The 19,581-nt window shown below is 40.4% G+C and overlaps 1 protein-coding gene across 3 annotated transcripts in view; it reads right to left on the bottom strand.

Annotated features, from left to right (window-relative positions):
- Positions 1-555: 555 nt before the first annotated feature.
- Positions 556-19,581, bottom strand: part of bmpr1ba (bone morphogenetic protein receptor, type IBa) — a 69,268-nt gene continuing 50,242 nt past the window's right edge. For 2 of the 3 annotated variants that reach the window (XM_040031626.1, XM_040031625.1), the window contains 10 exons: positions 6,494-6,656; positions 6,301-6,400; positions 6,001-6,103; positions 5,135-5,231; positions 4,893-5,031; positions 4,160-4,352; positions 3,273-3,570; positions 2,989-3,164; positions 2,767-2,897; positions 580-2,681 (listed from right to left, as the gene is read on the bottom strand). In XM_040031626.1, the coding sequence (XP_039887560.1) occupies positions 2,556-2,681; positions 2,767-2,897; positions 2,989-3,164; positions 3,273-3,570; positions 4,160-4,352; positions 4,893-5,031; positions 5,135-5,231; positions 6,001-6,103; positions 6,301-6,400; positions 6,494-6,639 (1,509 nt within the window). In that variant the 5' untranslated portion in view covers positions 6,640-6,656 and the 3' untranslated portion in view covers positions 580-2,555. Of the gene's footprint in view, positions 2,682-2,766; positions 2,898-2,988; positions 3,165-3,272; positions 3,571-4,159; positions 4,353-4,892; positions 5,032-5,134; positions 5,232-6,000; positions 6,104-6,300; positions 6,401-6,493; positions 6,657-16,981; positions 17,044-19,581 lie in introns of all 3 variants that reach the window. The other variant, XM_040031627.1, reaches the window with a different exon arrangement.

Genomic DNA, 19,581 nt, shown 5'->3' on the forward strand with positions numbered 1-19,581 from the left:
TTTTTGTAAAAGCAGTGTCTACTATGCAAACTTGGCATTGGTTATCATGATAGAAGTCTTTATCTAGAGCTGTCCTTGTACGTGCACTCCTGGTTTTACTATCGGGAGTGATTTGATTTGATTAGTGTGGGATAGTGTTGGTCCATTTTAGCTAATTCTGGCACGCTTCATGAGTCTTGCTCAATCTTGCTGAATGCTTGCCTCTCTATCTCCTCTAATTGTTCTCTGTACAAAGTGTAAGAAAGAATTTTTAAGACAATTAATAAATTATATTTATAAGCAATGCTGAAAACCTGTGCTGCATTTGGTGGCTTATTTCAACACAACTTTTACTTGCGTGTAATATCCCAACTTGGTCAGAAATCCGATTTGTAGCGCATGAAAAAAGATATTTTTCATTTCCGATACTTATTTTTCTTATGATTTCTGTGAAATTCACATTTACATGCTCCAGACTCAATAATTTGTGGGATAAAGAAGCCTGAAGGGGAGGAAATTGAAACGGAAAATCCTTATGGTGTCACTATTTAACATGCTGTGTGCTCAGCAGCACCAGTGGGTTGTAATGAGGCATGCTGCTTTTTTTTTTTTTTTTTTCCAACAAAGAAAATATGGAGCGCGTGTCTTAACAGTAAGAGGCAATGACTTGTTAGTATTCACCTCATTCAGCTACCACAAATTGAACATCAGCCATTTGGATGAGTGAAACACTTTATTGGGGGGGAATGTTCAACCTTTTACTGAATAAAAACACGACTTTCTCTCACGGACAACTACAGCAGATACAGATCAAATAAGGCACAACACCCAAGAGGAAAGAAAGGGCATTTACTGTATATCACAACAAATCTGCCACACCAAAACCTCCATCCATAAGAAAAACGCTGTCGTTTTGTTGACAAGAGCAAGATTGAAATTCAGTGACCTCTGAAGGAAATGGAAACTGAGGAATTATGAAAGCTAAAAAATAAAATAAAATAAGCCAGTCAGAGAAATCACTGATGTCGTGACAGCACACCACTGTGGATGACCTAACAAGGCCCCTAACTGTGATAACTTTTTACCTGGAGAAATATGTCATCATGAAGTTTCCCAACAGTGGAATGTTTCTATGTGAGAGTTTGAGTTAATGGAGGAACTTGCCTAATAGAAACTGACTTAATCAGTGCCAAAGTGCCATTTGCGTTCAACAGAACTGGTTTATTATACTGAAATAGTTTAACACTAATGTACATGTATAAGGGCGGCTTGTAAGTAGGAACTAAAAATTTCATAGAGTCAACAAGTTAACTTCTTGTGGTTTAATATTTTGGGTGAGGCTTGGGTGCTTTCTTGAACCAGCCAACTTCTTAGTGCACTCTTTCACTATAAGGGCATACTGCTAAACCCACTGCTTTAAATACACTCCATCTTTTCGTTATGGGAGCCACAGTCATTGGGAATTAGTGAATAAAAACAATGAGCCGTGACATGGCAACTTTTGGCACCCCTAAACTAACAAAAATCCACACATTTATAATGGATCACTAGATAATCAAGCAAAACTTCACCTTACAGTTTGTGTGAAGCAGTTCCAGATTGTGTGATAGGCCTTCCTTCCTCTACTTGCTCTACAGTGGCTATGGGGGGCACTGCTCTGCTTTAACCATTCCACTGGTGAAACGCCGCCTCTTCCGAGGCAGGTTTTATTTTTAATACATGTCCCAAAGAAGCCTAAAGAAACACAGAGGTCATTAGAGCCCCAATCTAGATTTATTTATACATATTAACTTATTTATTATTATTACGTTGTTTTTTTGTTTTTACAAATTACCTTAAAGTTGTACATGGAAAACGTTTGGTATTCTCATTAGCTCACAAAACAAATTTACCTTTTCTTCAGTGTCTACAAATGGTATCACCATAATCGAAACGTGTACACCTTCAAAATATGTTTATTTCTGTCACAGTGTCACTTGTCATAACAAAGAGCAATTTAAAGCTATTTAAAAGTGACAAAAGTGTATTCAATCCAAGGAAGTGTTTAGAAAGGAGGTGTAATGCTGCAATAACAGATTGCCTTGACGCACATCCCTTCGGTTCTTTTAATCAGACCTTCATCTACGGTTAAGGTAGCTTTCACAGAAAGCAATCATATCTTCTTCCACTCTCTGGTCAGTAGCCTGTTTGTGTATCTCAGCATGTACAGTGCCAAGTCAAACTCAAGTCTCTTTCTCCAAGGCCTTTGGAGCATGTGAACAGGAACCTATATCTGGCTTTAGAGTCTTCACACTAGTCGGAAATGTAATTGTCTCATCTTCTTTGAAGAACAGAAGAGGACCATGCACAGTTAGTTCTGATTGTTTTTGAGGGGACTTTGCAGATTTCTGAGCATTTGAACTCAAAGTATGTCATCATGGGATCCCCCAAGTGATCTTCTGCTTCATGTTCCCCCTCCTTTTCCCCCAAAAAAACAAACAAACAAAAAAAAAACCCCAGCTTGTACGGCCTGGAATAGAGCCAGTGTTAGTACCTGCCGTTTGTATGCGTGTAAACACACACCAGGCAGTGCTTTCTCACAGCTTGATATCCTGTGATTCTGACATTTTGGCAAGTGTCTTTTTGACCCGTAGGGCTGTGAGGCGGCAGGCTGGATTGTGGGCCCAGCATTCTGTCATCAGCTTTCCCATCTGTCTCAAACACTGAGGAAACACAAACTTATGTTACAGAGATTGCCGATTTGTTCGTTTCTGCAAGAGTAATGTAGAATATTTTTCCATGTTTTACCTCATCGCTGGTCCATCGATTAGGAAAGGATGGTCGTAGCTTCTTGATGCAGACCACCTCTCTCATGTCTTCATATGAAGGGTCTGTCGGAACCAGCTCATGGTACGGTAACTGGTACTCTTCAAGGATTCCTACAATAAACACGTTACAGAAGAGTCACATTCCTCTCTGGTGCCGTTTAGCTTTTAGAAGGTGTTACAACTATTTATTCACTCCATTTACCTCCTGAGATGCAGCGACGTGCAATCTCCCAGAGAATGAGCCCAAAACTGTACATGTCAGCCATGATGTAAGACTGAAAGTGACTTCTGTTCAAAGTCTCTTCCAGAACCTCTGGAGGCATGTAGCGCTTTGTACCGACTCTTGTATTGGGGGGAATATCTACTTCATTTGTGTCACTAAAGAGTCAGACATCAAAGTAATAAGGACAAAAATTACTTTAAATACACGAATTCCAATATTTATCATCATTCATCCTAAATAGAACACATTCATGAGAAATTCACCTGATAAACTTGACAGCCAGTCCTAGGTCAGCAATACAGCAGGTCCCATTTCTTTTCACAAGTATGTTCTTACTCTTCAGATCCCTGTGAGCAATGGCAGGTTTGCCCTGGGTGCCAAAGATCTCTGTGTGGAGGTGACAGAGTCCTGACACAGAGGAGTAGGCCAGTCGCAGCATAGCTTTGTTGTCTAGAGTGGTCGATTTGAGGTAGTCATACAATGATCCATTTTCATGGTAGTCAGTTATTAAGTAGAGTTGGGTCCAAGAGCCAGTTCCTTTAATATCTGCAGCTATAAAACCTGTGAACGGGGGGGGGGGGGGGATGTATGGAACACAAAGAAAGATGGACCTTAACATTCAGCAGTTTCCCCCATTGTTGAATTTCATGGGAGTACAGAACAATTTCTGACATATATACTGTGGGTTTTTTGGTTCTTTTCGTCTTCACTGACCGTCGTTTGTGCATTGACAATATGTGGGAAGCTGTGCAGAAACCTGATCTTTCAGTGAGTTTGGGCAGTTTTTCACTCATATCTGCCATTTTATGACATCATATTTCAGGATAACAAATACTTATAAAGACAAAGTTAATGGTGCAATACAGAGAAGGCTCGCACAGTGTGCAGTGTGATGTAGCATCAAAAACGCACTGGACCACCAACAACGACATGCTTTCAATAGCTGACAGTTTGACTTAGGACTGGTTAGTATGGTGCTATTATATTACTTATACAATTTTTTTTCTTTTAATTTGCCCCTTTACATCTCCTTTCTCGGCACCTTTTTTGATTTAGCTGAAGTCAAAGAGCAACACAAAGCACTGAGAAACAAAGAAATTCTCACATAGGTGCAGAGACAAGGTAGTAAGTACTAGACAAACAGACTCACCCAGTATGTTCTCATGTCTCATTAAGACAGTCTGGTAGATTTCAGTCTCTCTGAACCAACTCGCTTCCTCAGTGGTGAAGAAAACTTTAACAGCTACCTTTTCTCCCCTCCACCTGCCCATCCACACCTCTCCGTATCTCCCCTTGCCTATCTGCTTCACCATCTGAATCTGCTTGGCTATCGTTCTCTGGACCTGAGGAGAAGCAAAAAAAAAGAAGGAAATGCTTAGATAAAATCTGACCCATGTGTTTCACCACATCTGTCATATTTCTTCAGAATTAAAACTCCAGTTTAAGGTTAAGTGAACGTCAGATGTGGGAGCTATGAAGTAAAATCAGGAATGGTACTGTTTTATTGTGTCTTGGCACATTTCTCAAGGTTTACCCAAGATTAAAAGAAGTCCCCCAAAACAAATACTTGTAACTTGTAGCTATAACAGTGTATTAATTACACACAGAAATTAAATACCGATATTGTGTCAACGATGCACACATTATTTGCAGACGGTGTTTGCCAAAAATGTCAAACACCCAATAAATGCATTTTCTAAAAACATTGCAATAATGCCAAAATTTGATATCATGATGGGCATATAAGTATCAAATGTACAACTATTACACACCCTGATGTTAGAAAAAAACAAAATGAATTTGGACCAAAGTACCAGGATGTTCACGTCCATGAAGCATCTTTTTGATTTAACTGGCACTTAGATGTAGTGAGTGTGTCTCACCAATAGAGGGAGCCCTGAGCCTGAGCCAGAGCTTTGTGATTGCTCTATCAAGTCTTTCAGAGATTCTCCAGGGGGGATGTATGTCTCATCCTGTTCAAGACCAATGCTGTAGCGAGGACGAGACTCCTGTCGTTTATACCTGTAAAATGTCACAATATGTCAGTTTTAATTATTCACTAAAGAGAGGTTTCAATAAACCCTAATGAAGTTTGTTTTACTGTTTCATTGTAAGATGTAATTACCTGACGTAGCAGAAAATAATAATGACAGCCAATATAAGGGTGCATACAGTGACTGAAATCAACAAGGCCACATGGTGGATCTTCCCATCTACGTAGACTAGAGGGGGAGGATGAAAGAGACATTGAAAAAAGCATCAGAAATGTTTAAAGTCATGAAAAGTCATTTATCAAATTCCTCATCTAAGTTAAATGCAAAAAATTCTTGCATGTCAAAATGCAATAACTCTCTTTCTACTCCAGAAACGTCACATTAAAACACAGGAAAAAACAAAGAATTTGAAATTTCCAAAGTGCCTCATGTAAAGGAAACAAAAAGGACTAAAGTACAGTAAACTGTGTACAAATCATATTTCACTCATCAATTTTTCATTTTCTTCTGGCACACACTTTCTTCCCTCAAGGCCCCAGTCAACAGCGAGAGGAAGCCCTCGACCAAGTCGATGAATTCCCCTCCTGATCCCCTATGATAGGGTTTCAGATTGATGAATCTGCCCTCAGTGTCTGCTGGGGCCTGTGATTTCCCTGGGAATCTAGGCTTACTTTCTCTCAAACACACGGAAAGGCTCTCTCTCTCTCTCTCTCCCTCACTCACTCACACACACTCACACACACAACACGATGAGACATCAGTTTGCTCTTGACACGCCAGGACGGTTTGACACCGTCTCCTTCACTTGAGCCTCCTTTGACTCAATGAAAATGTCATGTCTCTGTCTTTTATCTCGTGTCTTGTCACACCATCAGCCACAGTTCAGGATCTTGTATCTATCATTGTAACTGCCACTGCCAATCTGGAGAACTACTGGTGTTTTTGTGCATTTCATCTACAACGAGGGAAAAAGCAGAAATTGGATAAATTAACTCACGAGGAGGTTTGAGTGGTGGCAGCGTAGGATGCAGATTTTTGTTACAGTAATCTTCATCTGTACAGCATTCTAGTGACCGCCTTTGACGTGAGTTCCCCGCGTCCTGAAAGACGGAAAAGTCATGTGAGGTACTTGGCTAGCATCTACAGTCAGGTTACAATTTCCTGCTTTATTAACTTAACCTCTTGTAATGCTTACCACCTAAATTAATTTTGGAAGGATTTGTGCCAGATGATGAAAAGAAAATGGCAGCAAAAGGAAGAAATTATGTGGATTATAATGTTACTTTCATCAACTTACTCTGCACTGAAATTCAGATCCGACCAGCCCAAGGCAACCTGCCGTCTGGACCGGCACCCCTCCCTCATCCTCCACCATTGTAAAACAGTAGCCATCCGTCCTGCAGAGGCAGATTTAGCAACAGTAGGTAAGGCGACCAGAAACATGACATGTTATGAAATAAATACTTGCTTTTGTTGGTGTTTCTCTTTACCTGCATGTGTTATTGGTTGAATCTTCTGGGCAGTGGTGATAACAGTGACACCACAGTAGTCTTTGGGAGGAGGAAGCAGGAGCTGTGCTGCCAAAAGTCTCCTTCCCACTCTCTGCTGCCTCCTTACTGGATGCTTTTAGCAGCATACTGTCCAATATGTTGCCTATACAACAGAGAAAAGAAGAAAATTACAAAAAATTAAATGGGAGAAAAACAAAATGATGAAGATCCACATCTCAACTTTCAAAAAGAGAACATTGCTAGAGAGTAGGCTTGCAGAATTTGGACATGTGCTATTAAATAACACAACAAGTATTTGCAGTAGCATAGCCAGACTTGGAGGTTGAATAGTCTGCTGAAGTGGGAAACAAGTTGTACTGCAATTGTGGAATATGTAAAATTCACAGGCTTTAACATAGTAACTAATAGGACTACAACAGATACCCAAACAGTCACAAAATTTGTATTCAGATGGCATTTCTAAGTCAGAATTACGACTACCTCATGTCCCAACACAAGTCCTTAAATCTGTTCATGTACAGTAGGCTGTGACGAATAAGCTGCTTTGTAATATATGTTGATAAAACAGTTTCATGGGAGTTGCTGTATTGACTCTGTTCTTGTTTTTTCAGTGTCTGACAAAACTGTGAAAATAATTATCTGCTTCCTTTGCTTTCAGACGTCTCTTGCTTTTCAGTTGTATTAATTTAGTTCTCCGATATGTTCGTTACATTAGTAACATTTTGTAAGTGGTTTTGTTCTATGACTCGGACTCTGCTGTTCATGGAGCATTTCATGAACCTTCAGTGCACCTGTAGCTTTTTAATCTCCCCTGCGGGAGAAGCTTAATATCTGCTCAGCGAAGCACTGAGCGAATAGATCCCAGCCAAGATGACAAATATCAAGCCTACGTACTCAGTATTCACATCATAAATCCAGATCACATGAGCGAACCGACTCAAATGAAATATAATCGTACCTACTCTAATGAAACAAAATCTACTAAGATGCAAATAAAGATAAAATGTGCAAGAAAAACTTGACAACATTCCAGATACGGGGGAAAAAAAACCCAAACTTTGAGCTCAAACACCTGCTATGAAACACGCTCTCTCTCACAGTCCCCTTACAAATGCTTCAGCTCCCGAAGCTGTTGTATTCCCTCGTTATCCTATTTCAAAAGGGCACCTGTTTGTCACTTGAGGGGAAAAAAGGGATCACGGAAGTGTCTCTCCTTCATGGCTTTTAAGATATTCATTCATCTGAGCATGCTCATTGGGACCAGATGCTTACAGCTGCAAGCACAGATGGTCCAAAACAAGCATGACTCTTTCTTCGCTGAAATAAACTATGAGCAGATACAGAATCTGCTCTCCTACTCCTATTTCAGCCTCTTGAGAAGGAAGTGTGTGCAGGGTTTGGATGTGATAGTGTTTTCATGAGCAGCCTTTTCTTATTTCGGGATAGATTTTTTTAAAAACAGTTATAGACATTTGTCATCTAGCACTTCCCTTTCTAAATGCCCCTCTTGTACACACAGATAATTATGTTGATGATACTGCAAAAGAGGGATGGTGGGGTTTAAAGGGGTCACATTAACAATTGACCAATTTGAGAGAAAGGGAGCGAGGAAGACTAGGAGGGGGAGAAGAATGGGGGATTAGCAAACAAGAAGTGACAGAGCTGCGGGGAACTGGTGGGCAGTTTAGCAGCACACAGAGGGGACAGAGCAGAGGCCACTGGCCTTTTCCACCCTTTCTCTCACTCTGCCCTCCACCCCATCACTCCATAATGCTCACTCTCTTTGTGTTTCATTTTGCTGCAGACCTCAAACTCCCCCTTTCTTCTTCAGGCCATATCTCTTCTCGAGCGCCTCCCTGCTTCTTTCCTACATGCGTTCCTTCGTTTCTCCATTCAGACTTGCTTGTGTACTTTTCTCCAACCCTTTCTTCTTCTTCTTTTCCTTTTTTTTTTTTTTTTGGTTCTCACCCACATGACCTGCCTATCTTTCCCTACTGAGTTATTTTCCTCTTCTTATCTTCCACTTTCTTTGCCCCGTCTTCCCTGCGTGAGCCCACTGGATTGTCATGTGAGGTGCTGCTGCGCTGTTGACAAAACACAAAGCCTTTCACATCCATCCTGCACCTGGGATCTTTGGCTACTGCTCTGTCGTCGGCGTGAGCATGTGAGAAAGACAGTGGGAGGCAGACAAACAAGGAAAGAAGCAAAACGAAGGAAAAAAAATGCAGAATGCCATTCATCCACCAAAACTGGAGCCAGGTGGCCAACTTAATGTTCTTGAACTTTTTGTGACTGTATAAAAATGAAAGGAACTACATTATACTCAAACTGTAACACTGGTACACTGTGACACTTTTTTGGTCTTAGTTTTCCACCTCTTACAAAAAAAATGCCTTTTATCATTACAGAGATCCTGGGGTATTGAGTCATTTCTCTATAAGCCTGTGCCATCTGTTTATAAGGAGGAAGAGTGACCAAGGTGAAAAATGCAGTTGGTTGACAAAGTGCAAAGCTCTCACTCTACAATCTTATCTTCATGGAAAAGAAAAACATAGCCTTGAGTGAATTTAAGACATTCAAGTCATTTATTTATTTTTGTGTAAAACTGGACGTTAACTGATTGTGGCTGGTGAGAAAAATGTGCTGAACGTCTGTCAATCAGCTCATTTGCCAGTCTCTCTTTAGAGATCCTGGTGGTTGTTCCCTAATGAAAATGTAAATACATTTCAGCATGCACGGTTTGGTCTCAATTAGTGACCAATGGTACTGCTAAAATCTTACCAACTACCACTAACCTCACATAAGGCCATTGTCAACACTCAATTAACAACCATGTCCATGCCCCCCACTCGGTCCTTGAAAAAAACCAAATAAAAGACCCAAAAGCTGAATGCATCTTTTCAACAAATGTCATTTTATGCAGCGTGTTTCTTTAAAAAGGTGAAAGAATGAAAAACGAAATATATTTACAGAAGACAAAAACAATGACAGAAGTGATGCTGTGCATGAGAGAGCAAGATGAAGAGAAGCGATGTGGACTAAGATAGACAGAGAGGAACAGTAAGAGAAAGAGCGCGCATATTCATTAGTTATCCTGGCCATGTCAAACAAGGTCTACCAGAAAAGCTCTTTCACCAAAGTCCATGTAAACACTACCCCCTCCCCTTTTCCACTTACGACACACTCATTTGACAACACGGCTCCCCTTCTCCCCTCAAAGTAGCAGTTCATCTTTTTGGTGTTTGACAGTTCAGTCTGTACACTAAAAGAAACGCACAAGGTAAAAGCCCCCCCTCTTTCGTGCTCTCACTCCCACTCTTAAGATTGTGTCTCTCTGTCTCTCTCCACCTTGATGTACATTCAGTTCCCGGTCTTATCTCCACGTTCTTGTTCCTGTCAGTGTTGAGATGAGCCGAGCCATCCCACATGTGCAGGAATGCGTTAATGAACCCCACTTTGTGATCTGAAGGCTAGATGCTTGGAAGTGAAGGTTGTCTGTCCTGCTGTTTTGGCTAAATTTGCTTTGAAATTCAAATGTGCTTTGCCTTTATCTGTGTCTCAAAGTGCTCTCTCACTAACTGTGTGGTTGACCATGTTAACGAGGCACCATATAGAACACCGATTAACAATAAAAATAATCTTGAGTGCTTGGGCCTTGCTATTTGTTTTTTTAACGGGTTTTTTTAAGATCTTAAGGAGAAATATCCGTCTGCAATTCATTTCTTTGGAGTTTAACGTCATGAATAAATATTTATGGAACATAATATTCTGATCATTTGTTTATAGCCGATGGTAAGTTTAGAATAATATACTGGGGATAAAGTGTTAATCACCTATATCTCCACTTCTAAATCTTAAACTCTTCAAGCATAAGTAAAAAAAAAGTTGGAATACTACTTTAATACAGGGAGAAATAATGCAATTAATAGCATAAAGACAGAGAATGAATCACATTTTTGATGGAAACTTCTCCAACCAGAAGTTTTGATTTACTGTCAGTTCATGTTTCTGCTTTTTTTCCCCCACTGGGGCGAATGTCACCATGACCATTTTTTTCAAATGTCAGTCCTGCTTTTATGTGTTCGACCGGTCAACCCATGCTTATGTCTGGACAAATCACATTACAGCTATCTCTACTGTTTAATAGGAGCTCCAAAAACAGAGTTATAAGAACTATGATGGTCCTCAGACACAGATAAATGGGGGTGTTTCCAGCAACAGTTGCTATAGAACCACAAGACATTTCCTGTGGTCTGAGAGTGCCCGGTGTTGTATGGCTCAGACTACAATCAGCTTTTAAAAGATTTGCTTCAGCAAAAACAGCACCATAAAGGTGAGAGCAGGGGAGGTTGTTGCATTCAGGCTTTTTATCCTCCAACACAACAACATAATCATCAGCCCTTCAGACATCCTTCATTATGCCACACTGATGAAGCATTGAGCCACTCTCTGCTTATACAGCTGTCAGCAGCTGCCAGCTTTATGCTGTGTGTGTCTCTGTTTCTCTTCTTTCATGGGAATTCCTGACAAGGGCCAACGGATGCTGGAACTCTGAGTTAGGCTACGTCCACACTAATGCGTTTTTGTTTGAAAACACATTGTTTTCTCTCCGTTTTGGCCTCCCGTCCACACTGAGACGGCGTTTTCGCTGATGGAAAACGCAACGTTTTGAAAAACGCTCTCGAAAACGCATACATTTGGAAACTGTGCTTTCACGTCACAGTGTGGACAGCGAAAACGCAGACTTTCTAAAATGATGACGCATTTTAGGCATGTGATGCAGTCATGTGACCAATTAAACTAAGATAGCGGAGGGCATTATACAGCAGTTGTTTTGTTTTCTCTGAATTCTGACAGCCCTATTAAAGATATCAGTCTGTACATGCTCCAGATAGCTTTTCTTCAAATTCTTTAACTCTCACTCGCTTTTGAAACTTTGTACTTTTGTGTTACTCGCAGCAACAACTCCACCTTATTGTTAGTCCATTTTAAAAACTCGGTGGTTTTCCTCAACATTCTGCCGTGACGTTTCAAAGAGCTGGAAAGTAAATAAGCGGCAGACAGAAATGAGGCAGGTCAAATCTTCTTGCGCTTCATGAATGCACAGTACTGGAACATAAGCGTTTTTGGCCGTTTCAACGTGGACGCACAACTCTGTGAAAACGACTGAAAACGCTAGTGTGAACGCGGAGCGTTTTCAGACGAAAATGCCGTTTTCAAATCTATCCGTAGCCTTAATTCCAGAAGGCCTTCAGCGTTCCCGTCAGAATGCAGGGAGATGATAAAACAGTCCTTGATGGAGGTGTGACAAAGCAAAGCAAAAGGAAAAGACAGAAAGGTGACCAGCTGATCTGTTTATGAAAGGCTTCTTTCCTTCTTATTCTCATGAAGTCTGTGGGCTCCTACTCATCACAGAACAGCCCACATCAGTTCACAGAGAGCAGGCATCTGGCTGGATCGGTGAGTCTGATGCCACTGGTTGAAATCTGACTCAAACATTGTGTCCTAATTTAACTACATGCTACCACCTGAAACTAATTTTTTATTAAGATGGAATACACAAGTGAGTCAATAAAGATTAATGTTGAGGTAATACAACAACTTGACTTGCAACAATGTCTTCAGTGTTGAATAACTTCTTATATGAAACACTCCTACTTATCTATTGAAATGGCCACTGTAGGAGATAAATTAAGCTACAAAAAGCTTTGGTGAACTCCAACAGATGCACAGAAGCATCTGCTCTTTTATACAAAAGAATGCTTGTTTGAGAAATACAGCATGTACAGTGACTGAAACATTATGAATTTTTATATTCAAAAGCCTAAACCCCAGTTGGAGGTAACAGGTGTCACAATGGTGGCTATCAACTTTCTCTGTTAAGCCAGGTTTTCTGCTTCAAGCTCTGTGCGTGCGTTTGATGGATCATATTATTTCAATTCAATTTCAAAAAAATGATCCCTGTGAGTGTTGCCTACTCAAGAAATGTTATCAGATATGGATAGTACAGGTTGCTCCCTTGCCACAAGGGGTCACCACAGCTGGTATCTGCACATGTTTGATTTAGCGGTTTTACGCTGGATGCGCTTCCTGATGGAACCTTGAGGGGATTTGTGTTTTCAGCTGGAATTGAACAGGCGACCTTTTGTTTGCCAAGAAAATATGTTAACCACTACATAATGATGATAAATTGGTGATTAAAGCAGTAGTTTTTCATATGGGGGGGCCACTAAAAATATTTGGGTGGCACACCAAAAGCAGAACAGTCTCACGGATGCTACAGAAAATTTATAATCTAGGGATTTTAGAGCTGGAAAGATTCAACCTCAACACTAAGAAAATATAGATTAGAAATGGCTTTAGTTTGTCAGCAGATCACAATGAAATTAATTTTATTGATTAAACAGATATTCTTGGGAGTGTGTCCTGTAGCTGAAATTCCACCAGTGTAAAAGACAACACAACCTGCTCCCGACCACGTTCAGAATAGGTAACCATGGTGATTTAGCCAGGTAAGAAGAAAGCCTCTTTCATGACACAACTCTGACTTTAAGGTCACAATGGGCTGCTTATAAAATCATTTTGCTTAGCAGTATATCCATCTGACCACTGTTTGTTTTCTTGCTCTTGAATGATGCTGTTTTCAGACATCAGTCCCTTCACCCTACATGTTTTTAATATTCCAAAATACTTTTTAAGTAAGTAGTAGGGATGGGTAAATGGTAAATGGTAAATGGCCTGTATTTATATAGCGCTTTACTAGTCCCTAAGGACCCCAAAGCGCTTTACATATCCAGTCATTCACCCATTCACACACAGGTGATGGTAAGCTACATTGTAGCCACAGCCACCCTGGGGCGTACTGACAGAGGCGAGGCTGCTGGACACTGGCGCCACCGGGCCCTCTGACCACCACCAGTAGGCAATGGGTGAAGTGTCTTGCCCAAGGACACAACGACCGAGACTGTCCAAGCCGGGGCTCGAACCGGCAACCTTCCGATTACAAGGCGAACTCCCAACTCTTGAGCCACGATCGCACCGGTTTCCGGTGCCATCATGACATAAACGGTGGTAACCAGACCGAAAAGCAGCGCACATTTCGGTGCTTTATTTTGGTGCTTTTTTTTCCTGAGCTGTGATACACTTTAGATTCTAGCCAATCATTTTACGTTTCAGAGGATAGTAGGCGGGTCCAGGTACGTACGTTCTTTTAGAGCAGAGCTACAGATTAAAAATGCCCAAGGCCAAGCGGTCAAAAGTCTGGCTGTACTTCACAGCAAAATATGCAAACTCAGCAGCCTGCAACAAGTGCTTTAAGCTGATACTGTGATACTGTCAAAGGAGGTAACACCTCAAATCCGATGAAACACCTGACGACGCATAGCGTTTTTTTTAAAAGCCAAGAAATGCGCCGTATTTGATAGCTTGCTGCGAGACCTCACACCGTGCACATCTACTGCGGGTGGGTTGCCTGTTATCGGACCCGGAGTTAGCAACATCCCCCAAAAACACGAAGAGGAGAGTCCTGGCCCCTAGCCCTGCCAGTGTAGCAGAAATGATGACGGATGATGATGGCAGCAGCAGCCGTTCTTCTCTGCGTGAGTAGCTTAATGTTGTTTGTGTGTAATTTACGTTGAGTAGGCTAACCACGTTATTACATTAATGCAGTAAGGTGAACTAGCAAACACCGTCGTAGTTACATGCAGCTGTCTTCTTGTTTGATGGCAGATACTCCCTTCACCCTGACCAAAAAGGCTAAAATGACCAAAGAAAAAGTGGAAAACCGTTAAACATGAGAGGTTTTTGGACAGAGTTTGTGTTTTTTTCCATTGTTTAAGCACTGCTTCCAGCCGAGAGTGATACCATATATGCCCCATAGCTGCAGAAAAGGCTAATATTGTTATCTTTTTACAAAAAAAACAGCTGAACATGAGAGGTTTTTGGACCAATTTTTTGTTCTCCATTCTTTAAGCTCCGGTTTGAGCACCGTTTAAGCACAAGTACCGTTTCAAAAGTACCGGTTCAAAAGTACCGGTATCGGATAAAACCTAAACGATACCCATCCCTAGTAAGTAGGCACATTCCCTTGCACAAATGTGTAACCTATAAAATACAGGTGTATATTAATATGCAAACAATCACAGCAAAATGTCTGACCACCTTGTGTGTTCAAAATACAGGGAGTGCAGAATTATTAGGCAAATGAGTATTTTGTCCACATCATCCTCTTCATGCATGTTGTCTTACTCCAAGCTGTATAGGCTGGAAAGCCTACTACCAATTAAGCATATTAGGTGATGTGCATCTCTGTAATGAGAAGGGGTGTGGTCTAATGACATCAACACCCTATATCAGGTGTGCATAATTATTAGGCAACGTCCTTTTCTTTGGCAAAATGGGTCAAAAGAAGGACTTGACAGGCTCAGAAAAGTCAAAAATAGTGAGATATCTTGCAGAGGGATGCAGCAGTCTCAAAATTGCAAAGCTTCTGAAGCGTGATCATCGAACAATCAAGCGTTTCATTCAAAATAGTCAACAGGGTCGCAAGAAGCGTGTGGAAAAACCAAGGCGCAAAATAACTGCCCATGAACTGAGAAAAGTCAAGCATGCAGCTGCCAAGATGCCACTTGCCACCAGTTTGGCCATATTTCAGAGCTGCAACATCACTGGAGTGCCCAAAAGCACAAGCTGTGCAATACTCAGAGACATGGCCAAGGTAAGAAAGGCTGAAAGACGACCACCACTGAACAAGACACACAACCTGAAACGTCAAGACTGGGCCAAGAAATATCTCAAGACTGATTATTCTAAGGTTTTATGGACTGATGACATGAAAGTGAGTCTTGATGGGCCAGATGGATGGGCCCGTGGCTGGATTGGTAAAGGGCAGAGCGCACCAGTCCGACTCAGACGCCAGCAAGGTGGAGGTGGAGTACTGGTTTGGGCTGGTATCATCAAAGATGAGCTTTTGAGGCCTTTTCGGGTTGAGGATGGAGTCAAGCTCAACTCCCAGTCCTACTGCCAGTTTCTGGAAGACACCTTCTTCAAGCAGTGGTACAGGAAGAAGTCTGCATCCTTCAAGAAAAACATGATTTTCATGCAGGACAATGCTCCATCACACGCGTCCAAGTACTCCACAGCGTGGCTGGCAAGAAAGGGTATAAAAGAAGAAAAACTAATGACATGGCCACCTTGTTCACCTGATCTGAACCCCATTGAGAACCTGTGGTCCATCATCAAATGTGAGATTTACAAGGAGGGAAAACAGTACACCTCTCTGAACAGTGTCTGGGAGGCTGTGGTTACTGCTGCACGCAATGTTGATGGTGAACAGATCAAAGCACTGACAGAATCCATGGATGGCAGGCTTTTGAGTGTCCTTGCAAAGAAAGGTGGCTATATTGGTCGCTGATTTGTTTTTGTTTTGTTTTTGAATGTCAGAAATGTATATTTGTGAATGTGGAGATGTTATATTGGTTTCACTGGTAAAAATAAATAATTGAAATGGGTATATATTTGTTTTTTGTTAAGTTGCCTAATAATTATGCACAGTAATAGTCACCTGAACACACAGATATCCCCCTAAAATAGCTAAAACTAAAAACAAACTAAAAACTACTTCCAAAAACATTCAGCTTTGATATTAATGAGTTTTTTGGGTTCATTGAGAACATGGTTGTTGTTCAATAATAAAATTATTCCTCAAAAATACAACTTGCCTAATAATTCTGCACTCCCTGTATATGATTATACTATCATTTACCTCACACTCTAAAAAAAAGGCTTAAAACTAAAACATTACATTCTCAGACTATGATGCACACTCATTAATAAGCAGCATTAGGTTACAATATACACACCCTTTCAGTAAATTCAAGCTTGGCAGCTATTTTTATCATATTGGATATGCTATTCCCATGATATCATCATGTGACTCATTGTTCCATCATGGTGGTATGCAAAAACCATGCCTATAAACTGATAAACAATGGCCTCACACCTGCCAAGCTGATAGCTGGCCATAGCAAATGTAACAACTCAAGCCTAAAATTTCACCCAGAAACACACACTGTCTGATAATAACAGAGAAATAAAAACAAAATCATTTCACAAGCTAACACTGCATTTAGAAATGGAGAACCACGTTTGCACAGTGAGGATACTTTGCATTGTCAATCCTTTATGTGTGAATCAAAATTGCATGATTTTGTGCATTTGCATCACAAAATATATCCATCTATCCATCCGATACAAGTTCTGAACATACAATGAAATTACTGAGCAGCTGGAAGTGTTTAAGTGTGCAAAATGTCTAAAGGTTGCAAACAAAAAGCAAGCCTTTTAGAATTGCTTCCAACTGCGGTGACTTTGCACTGTTTCCCTTTCTGTCTCAGAAAGTTACAACTGAAGAAAGAATATACATGCATTGTACAAGATAACCATCTTAAAACTGTTTCAAATTGATACCTTCATTTTAATGAAGCTTGCTTTCTTTGCTCAGATGGAAATATGTGGGGGTTTTTCCTCTCCTGACAGAAAGAAAAAAAAATGGAGCCACTTTAAACACACATCAGCTACATGAGTTCTTTAAATAAATACTCCAAGTGACACAAACTTTAAATACAAAGCACTGCACTCATATAGGCCTCACAAATCTCAATGTGCATGTATTCCTTGAGGCAACACTGACTGAAAAATCAAAGTTCAAATGTAAGTCTGGCATTTGTAAAACCCTTAATGGCTCAGTGGGAAAACTGCTGGCTCCAAATGATCAAGACCAAACGTTTACCTTTACTCAACTGTAATGCACACAAATAGCTTGATTACAGTTAATGTTCAGATTAAGATAAAAGTTTGATTAAGTAGTTTACATGAGTCACAGTAACCCAGCAAAGAGAGAAACACTGGGGTCACTCTGTTATTAATGTCTGGATTTGAGACGGGACAAGAGAAGGGAACTGCTTTGACTTTGCGAGTGGCTGGAGGTTGACTCCCATCCACAGGACACTGGGACTGGAACTAAAAACTAGAAAATTTTAAAACTATCAAAATATAAAAATGACACCATGGGTTTGTTTCTGAGACACCAACTGCCCATGAACTTGTGAACTGGGCAGTTGGATGGTCTTTCCAACTTGGGTAATTTATAAGAATAAGCTGCTTTTCAAACCATCATTTGATACTATCTTTATCTAATAAGTTGGAGTTTCATTTCCTCTGATGCTGAACTCCTGTGACCTGATTTGATTCTACATATGAAGCCACTTTTTTTCCATACCTATTAGTGTCAAGTTGCTCTTTTGGTTTGTAATGTGAAATAATCAAATAAAAAAAACTGAATGCATATGCACATTTAAACTACTTGAGATGTTTATTTCCATCAAAAGGTAAAAGAAAGAAAAACAAAATTAAAAATTCAGATCCCCATCAGCTTATGTTTAGATCTAATTTCAGGCTTACTATAATAACATTAAAACATGTACATAATACAAGCACATAAATGCATGATAATATATTTTAAATAATATTCTTCCATACCACTGATTGCTTCCAAGTGATTCCAACACCATCATCAAGTGCTGGAATTTAAATATATAAAAATGTATGCATCTCTGTAACTGCAGGTTTGTTTAATATCTATGAATTTTCATTTTAAAGTTCTGAATCAGCTTCGCCAGTTAGTTTATGAGTACAGTGGGTTGTTTGTGGAGCATCACAGGTGCAGAAAAAGAGCCAAACACAAATATGTTATATTTTCCCTAAACTAGTTAAAATCTTGATGAGACCATTTAGATTTATTTCATATAATGGAAGTGCATTCACTCTGTAAATCACTATAATGTCGACTAAAACTCCATTTAATACACACATGCCCACACACAGACACAAACACCTACTTATTGGTGTAATAGGAGACCATAAATTACTGTGCAATTCCTCTCTCTGGAATAATGTAGCATTCAATAGGGGCAATCAAAACACCTCACGTCAGTAAACCAAACCTCACACCTAACGTACTGACACACACACACAGCAGTTGTCGTGCAGAACTAAAAGCCAAAGACAGCGTCTGCTTATACTAAATGATAACGTAACGGAATGTAAATCAGAGATGTTCAGCGGTGAGAATGAGAACAGGCAAATATGTGTGTAGGTGAGTGTCTTTTTTTTGGCAGCTTTGGGAGCAGAGGGTGTGCATGAGGTTTATGTGTGTGTGGAGGGAGGGCTGATGGTGTTAACATTACAGCTGCCATGTGTTTATTTCCAGGAGTTCTGGTCTATGCTGTCTCCGTCATCTCCACATGCTTAAACTGTTACTTTCCATCCATCTACACCCTGCATGTCTGCAGAGTATGTGTGCGTGTACGTATGTGTGCTTCGTGGGAGGATATTAATGTATTTCCTACTTGCATGTGAATAATGCGGGGGATGTGGACATCCATGTGCACGCACGGGTGTGAGTACAGTTGCATAAGTCTACATATGTTTACAGCTGCATGCGTCCCACAGTCTCCTCCGCGTGATTAGCTTCCCATTAACTAAGTCGCATATCACCCATCAGCACATCAGTGGCTCCAGGCCTTCTCTGCACTATCTAACTGGCCAAACAAGCTGTTGTCTAGACCCTTAAAGCACACAGACTCACACACACACACACAAACACAAACACACACACACACACCATCTGGACACCGATTAGGTACCTATCAAAGCATACAATGACTCTATTGCAAAGCCATTTGGTTACAAGTCAACACATGACCTCAAGTTAAGTAGTGAATTTATTCATTTTCTCTGCCTCATTCTGTCTTTTATTTTTTCACCAAAGCCTCAAACTGAAGAATATCTGATGGTCAATATGTTGTAGAATTAAAGCACAGTTTGTGGTGTCGTCCTTAAAGGTTCGAGATACTTGACTCAAACAAGTAAACCTGTAGATGAGGTTATAAGGCTACAGATAGGAACACGAGATTCAAAAAGTGATCGAGTTAGAAATAGCTCAACAATTGTTTGGTATACAGGGTTCAGACAAAATGTTTAGTTTTTAAACAGAAAAAGGAGCGATT

Source organism: Simochromis diagramma, unplaced genomic scaffold, assembly GCF_900408965.1.
Source record: "Simochromis diagramma unplaced genomic scaffold, fSimDia1.1 OVJJ01000284.1, whole genome shotgun sequence".
Lineage (NCBI taxonomy): Eukaryota > Metazoa > Chordata > Actinopteri > Cichliformes > Cichlidae > Simochromis > Simochromis diagramma.